This window comes from Lissotriton helveticus, chromosome 3_1 (genome assembly GCF_964261635.1).
Source record: "Lissotriton helveticus chromosome 3_1, aLisHel1.1, whole genome shotgun sequence".
Lineage (NCBI taxonomy): Eukaryota > Metazoa > Chordata > Amphibia > Caudata > Salamandridae > Lissotriton > Lissotriton helveticus.
In genome coordinates, this window is record NC_136061.1 from 850148856 (window position 1) to 850167063 (window position 18208).

The 18208-nt window shown below is 48.8% G+C and overlaps 1 protein-coding gene across 2 annotated transcripts in view; it reads left to right on the forward strand.

The window, feature by feature from the left end:
- The window catches only part of LOC144823030 (protein argonaute-1), a 297743-nt gene extending 281658 nt beyond the window's left edge, over positions 1–16085 (forward strand). Inside the window, exon 19 of one of the 2 annotated variants that reach the window (XM_078681165.1) lies at positions 12630–16085. In XM_078681165.1, coding sequence (XP_078537291.1) covers positions 12630–12738 — 109 coding nt within the window. In that variant the 3' untranslated portion in view covers positions 12739–16085. The remainder of the gene's footprint in view (positions 1–12629) is intronic. The other variant, XM_078681166.1, reaches the window with a different exon arrangement.
- The last annotated feature ends 2123 nt before the right edge of the window (positions 16086–18208 follow it).

Sequence of the window (18208 nt, forward strand, 5' to 3'; positions counted from 1 at the left end):
ATACTGGTATGAGCAGCGCTAAAAAACAAATGAAATTAATGTGATATAGGAGCTATGGAGAGGCACAGTTGGAGGGCAGGAGTGGGGGAATCAGTTGAGAAGGAGGTCTTGGGGGTGTGGGAAGTGCCACAAAGATTGTCGCACTGGGCGCCACCAGCACTATAGCCAGCCTTGGCCATGTAATACATCCAGAAGCAGAGGCCATTCCTGCACTGGCTCAGGAGATCTGGTACTGGGCAGTCCGCAGCAGCATTCACCTGTTGAAACATTTGCCAGGGGTGGAGAATGACTTTGTGGACCTTCTCAGCAGTACTCATCAACAAGTCCATGAGTGGAAACTCCACCCAAATGTCCTTCACAAATACTTTCAACATTCCTGGGAAACCCCAGGAATCAACCTGATTTCCACTCCTGAAAACACAAAATGCCAAATCTTCGCCTCCAGGTACCCATCCATACCCACAGTCCTTGGGCAATACACTATGGATGAACTGGTGGGGCTATTTGCCTACACTTTTCCTTCTCTCCCAATCATGCCATATACAGTGAGGAAGATGAGGCAGCATTCCATAATTCTCATCATAGTATCACTGATTAGTCAGACCCCACAAGAAACTCCCGCTGAGACACCTATCCATTTGGCATCAGGGCCAGCTCAGGCTCCCAGATCCCATGCAGCTTAAACTAGTGATATTTCAACAGAGTTCCTAGAATTTTGCTACCTCAGATTTCCAGGGGAATGTATGTCCATTTGGTGGGAAACCCCTGATCCACTACTCGTGCCTATTACGTAGCAAATGGAAGAGATTCATGCACTACTTTATCATCAAACAATTTAAATACGAGGGGGCGTGGCTTGGACGCCGATGGCGGAGGTCGCCTAGCGTCTCAGCTCCGCGGCCGAGCTCCTATTTATCCTGTTACAGGGGATCCCTGGAGCCACCATTACCCCTCCGGCGCGCTTTTGAAGACCCGCTTGCCCTTCCACAACCTTGGTGGCCCGCGGAGACCCCTGGGCGGAGAGAAAAGCCGAGGGACGACGGCGGCGAAGGGAAGCCCAAGATGGCGCCGACGCTGTACTAAGGGCGACCGGGACCCCGAGATATGCGGTAGCCCTGCCGCATCAAGCGTTACCCACCGCCCGCCAAGACAGGCCGTCGCCTGATACCCCGTGGATCCCCATGCCGGGGGCCTGAAGCTGAGACCGGGTGAGCGGCGGAGGCGCGGGGGAGGGGCGGCGCGACCCGACTGCAGCCGGGAGAAGGTTAAAACTAATGCCGGCGGTGGAGGCGTGACCGCCTGACCCGGAGCTCGCCGGGTGGCGCTGGCAGACCGGCTGTGACCATTGCGGGACACCCCTGAGCCCCTGGCAGTACTGACTATGTGACAATAAGCCCCATGAGGTGGCACTGAGATGCGGCGGACGGGGGAGGAGCGGTGCCGACGGAGGGCCCATTGGTGAGGCTGCCCTTCATAACAGGACATTACGCGAGGGAAAACGTGGCGCACTGCTGGCCTGAGGGAGGCGCCTGAAGACGCTGCCCGGGAGCTGGCACTGTCCCCCGTGCTCGCAGGAGAGAGTCCTACGCCGAGTGTTGTGAGGGGGTGTGGATGCTGTGGACCTGCGGGGTCTTCCAGAGGGCCTGAGGTCCAGGAGTACAACCCCAGCACACTGGGGGGAAGCGTCACCACTACTGCCCCCACCGGACTCCTATGTGACAGCGGACACGTGCTTTCTGGACGGAAAGTGACCGAGCACAGCCACGGTCGGCGCCCCAAGAGCTTGCTCCGGCCCGATATCGGGCGGCTGCCCTGCCCATCGTCCGCCGACCTACTGACCTGACTGGAGACGGCGCAGAGGGGAGCGACACCAGCACAAGCTTGATCGGCCCCGATTCAGTGGTGCTTGGCCGACGAGCACCTCCAGCCCTGGGGAAACCGAAAGGCCCGAAGGGGGATGCCCACGCGGCGTTGGACGCTGAACCGCCGGACAACGAGGAACGATCTCACATGGACAATCCAGGGGACCCCCTTATCCAAGCACAGCTGGACAAGATCCTACAGGCGATCACGGAGACCAGGTCAGCCCTACGAGAGGACATTGCGCAGGTGGCGACGGGATTAGGTCTCCTACGGGCGGATCATGGCAAGCTCTCTGACCGAGTGAAGGAAGTTGAAGGATCGGTGAGGCACTTGGAGCCGGCGCAGAAAGTTCTGGACGCAACGATGAAGGACGCCTTGACCCGCATAGAAGCGCTGGAAAAGCGAGCGGAGGATGCAGAAGGGAGGAACAGGAGAAATAACATTCGCGTGGTTGGCCTTCCCGAAAAAATTGAAGGCGGGGACATGGTGGAGTACCTGGACAACTGGCTGCGGGCAGCAGTGGCGCAGGAGGGATTGTCCCCTTTCTACACATTAGAGCGAGCACACAGAGTGCCGGCCCGACCCCCGCTACAGGGCCGACCCCCCCGTCCGGTGGTGGCGCAGCTGCTCCATTTCCGAGACAGGGACCTTATACTCCAAGCTGCCAGACAGAATGGTCCTTATCAGGTGGACAACAGCCGAGTGAACATTTTCCCGGATTACACCTATGAAACGCAAAGACGTCGGTCATCCTTCCTGGCCGTCAAGCGAGAACTACGAACTGAAGGCATCCAGTACTCCCTACTGTTCCCGGCGCGACTTCGTATCATCGTGGATGGCTCCACCAAGTTCTTTGACACCCCGGATGAGGTATGCGGTTGGCTGGAACTGTACAGAGCGGGCAAGGATGGTTTTGGAAGTTCATCTCAAACCGCGACGGATGTTGCACCACCGAGGAGATCAAAGAGGTTCCGACACCGAAGGAGCAGGACTGCTGGGCCGTCCACGCTGGAGACTGCGGCAGAACGGCGTGGGGCATTGGAAATGGTTTCTTCCATATCTGGCCCTTCGACGGAGCGTGGTGCGGTTCCTTCAGAACCAGGAGAGAGTGGGGGCCAATCGGACACGGAGGGCTCCGAGACGGACAGCGTGAGACTTCCGGTGGTTACCCCCGAGACAGCTGAAGGACTACTGGATGAACAATGAAGATATGGGGTGAGGAGGTTCTGGGTGGGGGACTGCGGGGGGGAGGACATGCGTGGGGGTCGAGGGGCTCAGGAGGGTGAATGTTACAATCACTGGTTGCGGGAGGGGGGTTGTAGGGACTCCCCTATGCACATCTTGATACTGTAGAGTTCGGCCGCGCCGCGACCTGTGGAGGGATCCCGCATCGGCGCTCGGTCCCCCACATTGCCCTTAAGGCATGCCTACGGTGACTACCGGAAGGATAGAGGGAGAGGAGGTTTTGGAACCTACAGTTTGGATGGGGACTAGATGGTGCTATTTGGAACCTGTTCTGGGGGTGGTGGATGGGGGTTCATGTTTACAAGTTGAGTTAAAGTTGGTAAGGGGGGGACTCGTCATCGGGGAGGATGTTGTTGAGCATTTACCCTTAGCTGTGCAGTGTGCGGAGAGACTGATGAAAGCGATATTGGACAATGGCTGATTTCTCAAACCTGAAATGCGTCACCTGGAATGTGCGGGGCCTGCACACCATGTCAAGACGTCACAAGGTCCATGCTTATTTAGTGCGTAGAGGGGTACAGATCGCTCTGCTACAAGAAACGCATCTTAATAAAACCGAGGGGCTTGCGCTACAGCGTAGATGGCAGGGACAGGTATACTGCACTTCGTACTCGGCTTATGCGAGGGGCGCGCTGATCTGGATAAAGGCGGGGGTACCCTTGCAGGTAGATGATCACACTATAGACCCCGAGGGGAGGTATGTCGCGTTAGCAGGGAAGCTTGGGGGCAGGGATTTGAGCATCTGCTGCATTTACGCGCCCAACACGGACCAGCTCGCCTTTTTTAATGCACTATCGGGTTCTCTAGCTCGTTACTTGTCGGGACCTGTCCTGATGGGTGGGGACTTTAACTCGGTGCTCGACGTTGACTTAGATAGATCACATCCTCCCCTCCCGGACTCCCCGGCCCATAGAGTGGCGAAGGGTAGACTGACTTGGCAGACTCAGTGGGGACTAACGGACATATGGCGGGCGCATAACCCGGGTACTTGAGATTACTCACACTTTTCAGGAATGCATGAATTGCATGTGAGGTTGGACAGCTTCCTGGGATCCAGGGAGGTGGCCGCTACGGCGGTACGGTCCGAATATTTGACAAGGACGATCTCTGACCACAACCCTCTATTGATAGACCTTAGATGGATTCAGGGGACCCCTTGTGTGCCTTCCTGGAAATTGCGACCGGAGTTGCTAGAGGATCAGGTGTTTCGCGGAGACCTGGAGGATAAGATAGCAAGCTATTTTGTGATTAACGAGGGTACGACGACGGAGCGAGCCACGGAGTGGGATGCCTTTAAGGTCGTGGTGAGAGGTTATTGCATAACGCAAAAGGTGGGAGTGCGCCGCGTACTTCTGGAAGACCTGACCAGAGCTGACCGAGTCCTCCGTGACCTGGAGCTTTCCCGCCCTGGCCGCCCGGAGCTTCAGCAACAGGTCCTAGCGGCTAAAGAGGCGGTGGCAGTAGAGGTTGAGCGACTACGTAGCTACGACTTTAAGACCTACCTATCTAGATCACTAGCGGAAGGCGACAAATCAAGTGCGTTGTTAGCTTGGCTTGCTAACCCTGCTAGACGCTCCTCACCCACCGTGGCGTTGAGAACGGACGGGAATGGGGAGGTTTATACTCCGCCTGCAATCCTTCATTGCTTCCGGAGTTACTACGAGCGGCTGTATCGTAGTCGGTTACAGCCGGACACTACCCCGACGGATGCTTTCCTGAGGGACCTGCCTATCCCCACTCTTAAATCGGAACAGGCGAAGGCCCTAGGACGTGATGTGGAACTAGGCGAGATCAAAGGTGCGATCAAAAGAATGGCGCGTAACAAAACGCCGGGCCTAGACGGCCTGCCTGTGGAATTTTATTCCGCATACTCGGATATCCTAGCCCCAAAGCTTCTGCAGGTTTACAAGGAGGCAAAGTCCTTGGGAAGATTACCGGGCTCGATGCGGGAAGCACTCTTCTGAAACCGGGTCGCGAGGGAACGGACCCGGCCTCTTATAGACCACTCTCGATGCTCACGGTAGACTACAAGATCTTGAGCAGCATATTAGCCGAGCGGTTACTGGAACACATGGGCTCCCTGGTACACGCCGACCAGGCGGGTTTCATCCCCAAACGCAACACGACAATGAACATTCGACGACTTTTCAGACTTTTAGAGATGGAGCACGAGGATGCTCCCGACCCTGTGATTCTCTCGATCGACCTGGAAAAGGCCTTCGACAGCCTAGAATGGAACTATCTTCACAGGGTTCTTGAGAGATTTGGATTGGGAGAGGGATTCCTGAAGTGGACCGAAGTGCTGTACACCGCGGCGGTGGCCAGAGTGAAATCGGGCCGGCTGGTGTCCCAGCAGTACCCGGTAGAAAGAGGCACGAGGCAGGGTTGCTCGTTGTCCCCATTGTTGTTTGCTCTAGCTGTGGAACCGCTGGCTATCTCAATCCGCACGGGAGCCTACTATAGGGGACTACAGACTCCGCTGGGTCCCCAATACATTTCCCTATACGCTGATGACCTGTTGCTCTTCCTCGAGGACGCTGATTCGGCCCTGACGGGAGCAGATTTGGTACTCACGTCTTTTGGGGAGTTATCAGGACTTCGGGTAAATTGGGCTAAGACCTGCCTATTTCCGATGCGTCAGGTTGGCCCTCAACCGGATACTCACAGAGAAATCAGATGGGAACCGGCCTGCTTTAAGTACCTGGGGGTACATGTTTATCATCGTCCGATCGACATCCTGGAGGGCAATATCTCCAGGGGCATCCGAGCACTCAAAGGCAGCATGGCCTTCTGGTCTACCCTGCCCCTATCGATGGCGGGACGTGTCGCTCTATTAAAAATGGTGGCACTGCCCCGATTGCTGTACTCATTTCGGACGCTCCCGATATGGATCCCCAGATCTGTTTTTAGAGGCCTGGACTCCATAATAGTGTCGTTCCTATGGGGAGCAGGACGCCGTAGGGTGGCGCTCGGGACTTTGCTGCGACCGAGAGCGGCAGGAGGGTGGGCGGCCCCGGACTTTGAGACGTATTATTTGGCGGCCCAGCTACAGTTCTACACCCAAGAAGTAGCGCGTGAGTTCCGAGGCCCGAAAGAGCTGAGGGGCAGAGGCACACCCAGACATGTTTTATCATATATTGCGCTGCAACATACATTAGCGCTGAAACACCTCACTCAGGAGGACCGCACCGTATGCTCCTGCTGGAACCGTGTACATCGCAGGCTCGGTGGATCGCGACCCTATGCCCCGGAGATCCCGCTGGGAATGCTTACTGCATTACCCCACGGCGGAGACTGGTCTCGTCTCAGTGTTTGGGAAGACATGGGGATACAGACGATGGGCGACCTTTACGAGGATGGGGGGCTGCTGCCCTTCCAGACCCTTTTGGATCGCTACGACATCCCTAGAGGCGATTTTTTGATCCACGCGGCACTCACAAGAGCGATTCAGGCTCACTGGAGGACCGGCCACGAGGAACCGCAACTGTCAACGACATGTCAATATGTCATGATGTCTGCGGGGACAGTTAAGGCGGTGTCGTGCCTCTACTCCAGAATGGTGGAGGAGAGATTAACCCCCTTGACGGCCCTTAAGTCCAAATGGGAGATAGACATAGGTAGGGAAATTCCAGAGACCACATGGTCCCAGCTATTGCAGAGGGCCTGGAAGGGGACGAGGAATGCACGCTTCCAGTTGGTCCATTTCTATGTGCTGCATAGAGCCTATCTGACCCCGGTGAAACTACAGCAGTATTTTGGTCTGGAGGCGGCAGCCTGTCCTAGATGTAGGGCACCCGGGGCGGACCTTATACACATGCTATGGTCCTGCTCTGAGCTGACCTCCTTTTGGTCGATAGTCGGTGACACGCTGACCGCGGTAACTGGTAGATCGTTACGGGTGGACGTGGCAGTGGGACTTTTACACTGGTTTCCGCATACCCCTAAGACTAAAATTACCAGTAAATTCATCGATTTGGGTTTACTGTTAGCCAAACGGGAAATTACCAGACACTGGAAGGCGCGAGTTGGTCCGTCGGACGATAAATGGCGCAATCAACTGCTTAAATGGGGGGGAGTGAAAGCACACTAAGATTCCAGCAGGCGAAGCGAAGATAAGATGAACGGGCGTTAGAGGCGGCGCAGGCTTGGGAAACGTTAGTGCAGACCCTGCGCGACCATGACACACAGGCTGACACAGACAGTACGGAGGGGGACGGCCTGGATCCTACAGTCGCGCCATAATAACGTAGCGAGGCGCTACCACGGCAGACTCACGGCCACTTTATCCTCAGATGGCCACACACAGGTTGACCTACCGATGACGAGTGGGGGGGGGTAGGGGTTAGGGGAAATGGGATGTCTCTGATCCTATGCAGCACTGAGACGATGAGTAGTGGTGGACAACCCCATCTTCCTCTGGGGGGAAGGGTGAGAGGAGGGAGGGAGGGGAGATAGTTTTGAGGCAGTTGAATAAAAGCAGAGGGGAATTACTCTAATACCTGTGATTTGTTATGCGACTGGGGAGAAACACTCTCTAAGAGTATGACATACGCCGCCCGACCCCCGGGTTGTGGGCTGAATGGCCGTGTATGAAGAATGAGTGGTTCCCACCCACACTGGATTGCGTACTGATACAGGTGGCAACGTTGTACTTACTTACATTTCCTGCAATAAAAATATATTTACAAAAAAAAAATCAAACAATTTAAATACTTCTAAGGTCTGTGTGCAACTGTTCAAAGGTCATTATCATGAAGGGCATTAAAAGGGGAATACCTCCCAAAATGCCCCTGCCTGTGTATGGAGCCTAATGTAGTTCTCAAATGGTCTCACCTTTCAAAATCTTATATGCCTTTGACCTGCAGTTTCTGTCGTGGAAGGTGACTTTTCTAATACCAATCCCAACTCTCTGATGTATTAGCGAACTTCAGGAACCATTCATTCAGGTTCACAAGGATAGGGTAGTCCTTCAAACCAACCCTGTGTTTCTGCCAAAGCATGGCTCACTCTTCCATATGAACTAAACCATTGAGCTGCTTGTTTTCTTCCAGCAACCAGTGTCTGTAGTGGAAAGGGCCTTTTGCACCCTATATGTTAAGAGGAATCTCAGATGTTTTATTAATATACCAAAGGGATTGTTTTAGAATTTGGCAGACGGGTTACACCATCACAAATGTGGCGAATATCCCACATGCCTTATTACAAGTGCAGTAAATCCTATGGTACTTGTAATTAGTAGGCCGAAATATCCATCTTTTTGTAAGTCCAATCAAAATTTTGTAGCCTTTGTCCAACACTGCAGAGCCTACCCTTCTCTAAATCAGGCATTGCTATTTAAATTTTCTAGTGCTTCCAAACATGTTATGCTGAGGCCAAGTGGATACTTCCAGTGCCTGCTACGGCCCACTCCACAAGCAAAAAGGGTGCCACTTTGTTTTCCTGGGGAACATTCCTTTAGTGGGACACTGTTCCTAACATTTGCACCATCCATCTGGGTTGTGGATGGTTAATGCATAGTGATGTGGTATACTTTAAAGAGGCGAGTCTTCAACTCTTACCTGAATTCAAACAGCATTAGGACAGTCCTGATAGATGCAGGGATTTTATTCCAAATTCTGCGTGCATAGATGAAAAAGCCTGCTGCCGTTTTTTTCTTTTTTACTCTTCTTAGTCTGCGGTATGATGGTGTTCTGGCTCCGAATGTTCTGAGAATAACCAGAGATCATTAGCTTGTCTGCAAGATAATCAGTGATGCTGTTTGTGATGGCTTTTATGAATGATGTAGCTGGTTTTGAAAATGGTTTGGGCTGGCAACAAAAGCCAATAGAGTTTCATCAGGCTGGGGCTGAGGTGATCATATTTCTGCAGGCCTTGAATGAGGCTGCTGCGTGTGAAGGATGCTCTTAAGGTGCCTCAGTGGCCATGGAGCAGGGCTAGCCTGATCCAGATGCAAGAGTCATAGGGCTTGAAAGTAGTTCTGAAGTTGCTTTCTGGAAGAAACGGTTTCAATTTCTTAAGAAGCAGCTGGTTCCAAACCATCTTTTTTGTTTTTCGTCTGTTCCTTGAGGGTGAAGTCAGTGTTCATTGTGAATCCAAGTGACTTGGCACTCAGGGGAAGGCGGGGTTTGAAGCCATCGAGGTTCATGCCTGAGCCAGGTGTGTAGGGTATCCTCTTTGTTCTTGGCAAATAACAGGAATTCTGTCTTGGTTGGATTGACCTTCAGGTAGGAAATGGACCTCCAAGTCTGGATGATGTGCAGGCAGTTTTTGAGACATTGGATATCTGAAGCAAAGGAAACTTTTAAAACGAGTTGTGTATCATCTGCATATTGGTGAATCTTGAGGCTGTTATCTGCTAGTAGAGCACCTACTGGCTCCATGTAGAGGTTGAAGATGACCGAGGAGTATGGAACTCTGGGTGACTTTGCAGGTGATGGGGGTCTCGTGGGACGTGGCTGTGCCAAAGTGCACAAACAGGTGTTGGTTTGAAAGGTAGGAGAAGAAGTAGTCAAGTGCGTTGCCAGTTAATCCCAATTCGAAACTCAAGGGTGTGTATGAGTGCGGGGTGGTCAACTGTTTCAAAGGCAGCTGTGAGTTCTAACAATATCAAGAGGTAGGTGGCATATTCATGTTGGGTCAAGGAGGGCATAGTTTTTGTTTATGGTAGCATCTCCGTGCTGCAGCGTGATAGGAATCTATGCAAAGAATGTAGTGGGCATAGTGGTCAATGTTACGGTTGTTGTAATTTACTTTCACCACTTGTACAAATGGAATTATCTGGACTGGTATTCCCACTTACTGTGATTATTGCTTTCAGTGTAATTTAAGAATTTACTATTTCACACAAGATTTTTGTCACTTTTTGGGATGGGTTCACAGGCACTCAGTTGGGTAATAGTACACTATTTCATGTTTAATGATGGTAACTTGTTTTGAAACATTTGTCATGAAATGGAATGACATTCAGAAATTGTGCTCTAATCTATGGTTTTCACAAATTAACAACGTGCTTAAGGAATGTTCTTTTGCAATTTATTTTCTGGGACTTACTGACTGTTTACAGTTTGTTTTTTTAATACAAAAGTTTTGAGGCTAAATATTCATGAATGTAGTGGGGTAGGCCTTTCTTTGTAGAAATTGCTTTTGTGAGCTAGCCTTTCTCTGCTTTACGCGGCCCTACCCCATTTCCTGTGTGACTGGCAGCGTGATATGGAGCCAGACTGGTAGTCATACAAGAGATGGTCAGTATTAATGTCAGCTTGGAGCTTTTTGAATGATCTTGCAGATGAATGGTTGGTGAGTGATGGGCTGGTAGCTGGTGAGGTCATCAGGGTCTAGTGTAGGTTTCTTTAAGAGTAGCAGAATCAGGCCTGCCTTGACAGCTCCAGGGAAGATGCCTTGAGTGATGGAGGCACTAACAATGGTGAGTAGGGGTGAGATAATGTCTCCAAAGAGAACTTTGAGATAGGGCAAGGGTAAGACATCATCTTCATAAAAAGTGGCTTTGAGGGAGTTGAGTTTGCTGGTGAGACCTACAAGAGATAGGACTTTAAAGGATGACCATTTCAGGATTCTGCTGAAAGGGGGGCATAAGAGATGAAGCAGGATTGCTGGTGTCAATGTGCTATTGAATATTCGATATTGTATCACTGAAGAAGACGCTGGCGGCATTGTACTTTTCTGTGGATTGTGGAACAGGTGGGTCTGACGGGGGTAGATGATGTGCTTGATTGGTTTGCAAAAGTTTCCTGCTTCTGTTGATAGCTTCATTGATGGTGTTGGTGTAGTACTTTGCTTTGGCTGATGTGATGAGCGGTCTGTATGTTACACTGAAGTAATTCAATATCATGAAGTCATTACGAGTTCTCTTTTTTTTCATTTTCTTTTCTATCTGTGGATGGATCTTTTTTGTCAGGTAGGTCGGGGCCTTTGGAATACTAGTGTGCTTAAGGATTGGCTTGCACTTGTATGTTTTAATTGGAGTGTAGATGTCCACTTAGGGCCTGATTCGCAAAGGTAAACTTACACTTTTGTGTAAGTCTATGGTTTTTTGCAATTCACAAAGCAGTTTTACATGTATCTTTACGACGGCCAATTTGTTTATGTGCAGTGTCCACCAAGAGTGCATAACACAGCAATCGTTAAGATACTACTCCTAAAATTCCTTGGTGAATTGCAAAAATGTATGAACTTACACAAAAGTATACATTTTCCTTTGTAAATGTGGCCCATAGTTTTCCCAAAGAAATGTTGGAGTTGTTTAGAAGACTTGACATTGGATGTGAATTGGATGGGGAGGGAGGTGATTTCAAGTATTAGGTTGTCTATGGATGAATCTTTGAAGGATCTGAAGGTTTGCTCTTCTCATGTGGGTTGACCTTTGTTGGTAGAATACTGAGCAGGGAGATGGGGATGGCAAAATGGTCGACCCACTCAAGGGGTATGGTTGATTTTCATTGGATTGTTGGTGTTGTTCAGAAGACAATGCCAAGGATGTGGCCTTTGAAGTGTTGGTTGTGTGATTTCCATGTTGAGAATGTCAATGAAGTTGAGAAGCTTGGGGGATTGTTTTCTTTTTAGAGGCGGTGTTACGCGAGAGGTAGAAGTCACCCAAAAAGTTAGTATGGGCATGTTGGAAAGATAAGCTAAAGAATGAATCTGAGAATTCATCAGTTAAATCAACGTTGCGCTTAGGAGGCCTGTAGATGCAATGGAAGGTGGTGGTGGTGTGAATTGCGGACAGTGGGAAATGGCATGATAGCAGCTCCTTAAAGTTGGGTGTTGCTTTCTTGCCTACAATGCAAGACCAGGAGGACTTATGGATGACAGCGAGGCCCCCTCTCTTCCTATGTGCACGGTCCACATGATGGATGCTGTGGGAAGAACGTCTAGGTAATGGAGGTTAACCATGTTTCTGTGTGGAAGAAGCCATCAAGCGTGTGATAGGTGTGTGATCTCTGCTGTGTGGAATACTGCACAGTGAGCATTAATGAGCATCAGTTGGAGTGCCTACAGGTGTGGTGTTGCAGCAAGCAATGATAAAAACGATTGATTTCCTCTTCCTTAGAGTGCACCAAAGATATCTCATCTATTGCAGTCATTGATATTCAGCTATGCAATGCAGTCAACCCTTTTCTCTTGTGTGTTTTGAGAAATTGTGTTTTCCACAATATGCCAGAACGCCCTTGGCTCTGTAATTCCCACCACCTTTTGCTTGAAATAGTCTGAATTTTATTATAACCCTAGAAGCCTTGCCAGAGCTTGGACCTCCTAGGTAGTAGTCTTCAAATGGATGATGAATGTTACCAGCTGCCTGATTTACGTGCTAGAAATAGGCGCATTGCAGTACATCTCCAAATGAGACTGCAGCCTTTTGCACAGATTGAGTCTGAAGACTCAGAGCACCCGGGTGGCAACAGAGTATGCCGGTACTATTTCTCCACCGAAATATAGAACCAAGTGCAGAAGATGTGATGCTTTTGCGCCGTTGATTAACTGTGATTTTGTTTTCTGTTTCACAGCGGAGAAGGGAGTCATATATCCGGACAGAGCAACGGGAGAGACCCCCAAGCCCTCGCCAAGGCTGTTCAAGTTCACCAGGACACGCTGCGCACCATGTACTTTGCTTGAACCCTTCACGGTATTTTTTGTTTGTTTTCGTGGTGGTCTCTTTTCGTTCATTTTTATACCTCAGCCACCCAGAGAAGCTCTCTGATTTTTCCACGTGGGTTTCGTGATGGAATCGAGCGCTTTGGGAGCACCTTGTCTGTTACAGTGACGCCTGCGGAAGGTGGACAGGCGGCCTGGTGCTGCTCGGCGGCCTGCGCGCGCACACCTTCCTGCTGCACGACTGACCCAAGGGAATGAAACGTGACGAACGACGACTGATCACCGCCTGGACTACGGCAGGATTTGGGCAAAAAGCCTGAAATGCAATACAGAAAAAAACCACAACCTCCTTTTTTGACTACACAGCACAGACCTTGTCGAAGTGCCAAACGGGTGCTGGTAGTGTGTATCATTTCCTAGAGTGGGCGGGAGGGCTAGGAATTGGAGGGAAGGTCCTAGGGCCTTAAAAAGTCGCACTTGCTATTGTAAAAATTCTCCTTCAGCCCTGAAGAGTCTGAAGTGGGCATGCCGTCTAGTTTGTAGACTATTTTAACACACTAATCTTTATTTTTCTCTACCAGACGCTCCTCCATGCGAGCCCGCCGCCCTTGTGTTTTTCCTCTTGTACTATAGGCACCACAGCACTTAGCGGCGAAGTAGCAACACATTCTTCCTCATGCTACAGCACCACGTCAGAAAGGAAACGGGTGACCCGCGGGAATGTGACGCAGCCCTGCACAATATTATGTTTTTTCACGGACTGACTGTGCCTTACGAAAATGCTGCAGATCTTCAGATGTATGTGTATATTTAACAGAAGAATTATGTCGTTCCTTTCGTGACGCGAGAAGGAGGTGATACGTGTGCTGAGGTGTCCCGGGCTAGATGGCACACAGAGCGACAGCGCTGCCCCGGCCACTAGGGGGCATCACAGGAACTAGAAAAGCTACATAGGAGGGGAGAAGTGCAGCGAGGGGTGAAATTGAATACTGCGACTGCTTTTTTAATGTTGGACAGTGCGTGCATCGTCAACCTCCTTAAATCAACATTTATACTTAGCAGTCACTGTCTTTCAGCCCAAACTGTCACAGGGCACTTGCCCCTGTGTTTTAAACGATTTTACAAATTCATAAGTGATGCTGAAGGCTAAACACTGTTTGGGCTGGGTTGTAGCCAGAAATAATGTGGGTGGGTGCTGTGGGTAGCCTTTCAACCCCTTTCCTCAAACCGTGTACCGCCATTCAAACTGTGATGTTATCCGGCTGTTCCGTTTCTACTTTCCCCATAAACATACAGCTGGTATACCACACTCCCTTCATGCAACAGGAAACAGTTTTTTTAACCCCTGTAATGACATCTGGTTGTATTTTCAGATGCCACTCTCGGCTCAGTGTAGCACCAGTGTCTTCTGTTACAAAGGGAGGGCCTCAGATAGCCCCCACAATCGCTGCAGAGTTTTTCTGTAGGGTCTTCCAGCAGCACTGTGTGTTTTGTGGGACATGCACTTTAACTACTGGATAAGGGTGCCAACACCAAAGCTTTTCGCAGCCATACTGATTGTGAAAAGCATCTGACCAATGCTGGTGACCTGATGCTACAAGCAGACTAGTAAGAGAAGGTGAAGTGATGTTGGTTAAAATGCTGAACCTGCTTGAAGGTGTCCTTGGGCACTAACGCTGATACCAATCAACCTACAAGAGTATCATTTTGCTAAAGATGCACCTGCCCCTCAACTATCAGCTCCCGGACACCTCAGAAATGTACTTGGCCTCCTGCCTGACCTGCTACTTCCTCCGTCCAGGCTTCTTTCCCATGCTCGTACAATATTATATCTACACACTTCACTTCAGCAACTCAGCCTCTACTTTAAGCACCTACAGTTCTTGTGCCAAGGCTGCTCACACCAAAAGTGCCCTGCATTCCTGGGGCGCAGCACTCCCTGGTTATTAGCTCATCACTGCTAAAGACTTATCAAGTGCACCTCATTCCTGGGCTGAAGCAACCCTGCTGATACAGGATCCAAAACTGCAAACTCGTGCAGTGCACCTCATTCCTGACATGCAGCACCCCATCCCGCTACCTCCATGATCAGCCAGTGCACATCTGTATTCTACTGTTGAGAAGCCGCTGCTTTTCCGGGGTCTTCCACTTTAATTCAATACCTGTTTTTTCCCCAGTTTTTAGACCATGAACTCTACCATTGCACCTGTGTCTTAGCAGATATTCCTGCACCCGGATCCTCACACACTCAGTTTTATCCTGGCAGCCCAATCCCTGCATTTTCTGGGCTCACTGACATCCCATCTTACCTCTCAAACATCAGTTCCCCCTATTGTGTTTGTTTCCTGATACACCAAGCTTTCGGGCACAGAAGCTCACAAGGCACTTCTTCAAACAATCCATAGTTATTATACACGTACTTTTTCCCTTTCGTTTGATGATGGGTTTTAATGGAAATAAAAAAAATCCAATTTGCTATGGAACATTCTGCATCACCAACACTTTGCTGCAATAAGCATTCTAGAGAGTGAATGTGTTTGAAGATGACTGCTTGGGTTTTGAGATTACTGGTGCCATCATTCGCTGGAACCCCCTTTTGAAAGACATACGTAGGTCTTTAGCCCCCCAAAACTACTTATATTTTCCTTACCAGTGTAAAATGTAGAACTCTGTTTTCATTTTTTGGTAGTAACTGAATAACAGTTCCAGTCGTTCCTATGGCCATAACATGCTGTCCCAGTACTAAAAGAATTTGATTGCTCAGCACTGCCAAGAAGCCACCTTGACATGTGCACCAGCCTCATCCTGGCCTGTCTTTGTATCCATCAGCACTTATCATGCTTTTACCTGAGAGCCCTGCTCAATGGAAAACAAAATCACTTGCTCCAGATGGATTAGAGCCCCATAGAAACACTGTTTTCATCAGAAGAATTGAAGCCTACAAAAGACAAGCATTTTCAATGCAATAGGTCTCGCATTCACGAAACTCTCGTAAATGCGCGACCTATTGCATCAAAAATGCTTGTTTATCAAAGCACCCCTTTCCTTAGACAAGCCGCGTCTAAAGAAATTGGCGTGGCCGACATTAAATTGAAAACGCGGCATGGGGTGCTATTACAAAATAAAAAGCATTTGGGGTGCTTTTTTTTTTTTGTAAAAGTACCCCACGCTGCCCTTTCACTTTAATGTCGGCCACACCCATTTCTTTAGACGCGGCTCGTGTAAAGAAAGGTGCCTGGCTGAAATTAAAGTAAAAGCGCGGCATGTGGCGCTTTAAAAAAAAAAAAGAGAGCATTTCATAAATAAAGAAAGGAGAGCAGCCGCTCTATTCAAAGCAAACCGCGCTGGAAAAATAAAGAAAGAAAGGCGTGCAACCGCTCTATTCAAAGCGAACCGCGCTGGAAAAATAAAAATAGAAAGGCACGCGGCCGTTGCATGAAGTAGAAAAAAATAATGAATGGAAAAACAATAGTTCTCGCAGACTAAATAAACATACTGTGTAACCACACAAGTAAAAGGTCCAGTCCTTAGGAGGAACTAACAAGCCTCTTAATGAATCAAAAGCAATTATTTAGAAAGGACAGCAAAAGGAGCCTATTGAAAAGATGGGGGGGAGTGGGCGGAGCTCCAAATCCATACTTGAGTACAGCATTCCTCTCAGAGCAGCGCATGCGCTGCCCAGGCTTGACCTAAAAACGAAAATCACCAAGTGATTTTCTGTCTTCTGTGGCTTGAAGGTGCACATTTAGCACACTTTTCAGGAAGATAACTAGGCCAGGCTGCAATTTTAGTGAACTGTACCTATGTTGTCTGAATTTGCAGTACAGCCAAGGATTAATGGGCATAGAACAGGCACTGCCTTTCCTGATATAGTTTCATGAATGTGGCACATTTGCAAGGCGGCCGTGCTGTGATGCTTGCACAGCCTCTGCCTAAACTCTGTCCTTATTGTCTAGCGTTGCATGGAATCATACAAACATTTTCTGTGAGGCTGCTTTCAGTAGCATCTTATATATGCACTACAAAAGGAGCAAGAAACACAATAAAATGTTTATATATTTTCTGCAAAGGGTAGAACTTTTAAAACTAATTTCCCATGGAAGTTTTTCTAACTAATCTTTAGAAAATCAGGATTTTTGTTCTTAAATGCAGCATTTCCTTCTGTTTGACTTTTTACCTTGCACAACATTTTAAATGTCTGCTGACCAAAGGAAGGGCCTAGTTTGCTCTGTGGACTGGTCTGCTTTCCCCGGTTCCACTTGAAATGCACACACAATGCCAAGAACCTTCTATCTCACTATAACTTTCAGTGTTATGCACGGGCAATGTTTACAGGTGTGCCTTGTGCACACAGAGCCAAGAGCATTATTGGCCACCTCCATACCTCCATTTCCAGTGTAGACCAACTTACCGCCAACCACACTATATATCAGTCTCTCATGCTGTACACTTACAGGGATCAATACACCATCCATTCCTGTGTGGATACGATGTGGGTGCCAAAATCAGGTACATTTGTTGGCTTTGTTGGGGCGCTTACCTTAAAACATACCTCAATGGCATTTTAAAGACACCCAGACCCACCCATTCAGTCCATTTTCCTGTTTCCTTCCTACTCTGTTCCTGTATTAGCCGCATCTTTTTATTTGGGGTTAGGTATTTGTGCCTACATTGTTGGTCCTGGAACCAAGAGTCCTGAACTCCTAACCTGGCTTTCCATAAGAATTTTCATTCTGACCAAGTCATTTCATATTTTTATATATTATTCTACCTTCTCAGATAATTTATCTGCCCAAAAAAGGAGCGGTTTGAAACCAGATGGATGCCAATACTTAGCACTATATAAAAATTGACGCATGCATTGTTTTCACAGTACTTTTGTTCCCATGTGTTGGTTACAGATCATTTTAAATGCCTTCTTGCTATAACATTCTTTCTCCTACCATACCTGGTGCTTTCCTTTATTCCTTTCTTGTATTCGTGTATTTTTAAATGATATGTGATTGTGGCTTACATTGTGCTGTTAGAACTGTGAGTAATATTTAGTGTTGCTCTTGTATCTTCCAGACTGTCCTCTCTCACATTGAGGGGACCCATTGACCTCTTGCTGTTATGTCCCTCTATAGCGATATGAGATATGAAGTATTCAAGTCATATTACCTTGCCGTTTTTTCTTTTCTTTTATGATGGCTAAAGATAAGAAATATTGAGAAAATAGCTAGAATTTTCTTCGGAAAGACAGATCAGACTTTTAGCTCTCCTCTTTTTTTACTTTCTCCCAGTGTTTCAGCTGTATTTTTTTCCATCATATTGGTTGTAGAGCTCACACAGAAATTGTCAAAGGTACTTCTGAATCTGCCATATTGTTGGAGCCCAACAAGTTAGGTGATTGGGTGTGTGATTCAGTAGACAGACCTGATGTATCAGCAGTAAGTTCCGACTTGTTTGCTTAATTAGTCATTCTTGCTTTCGCTCCTTCCCAAGTGATAGT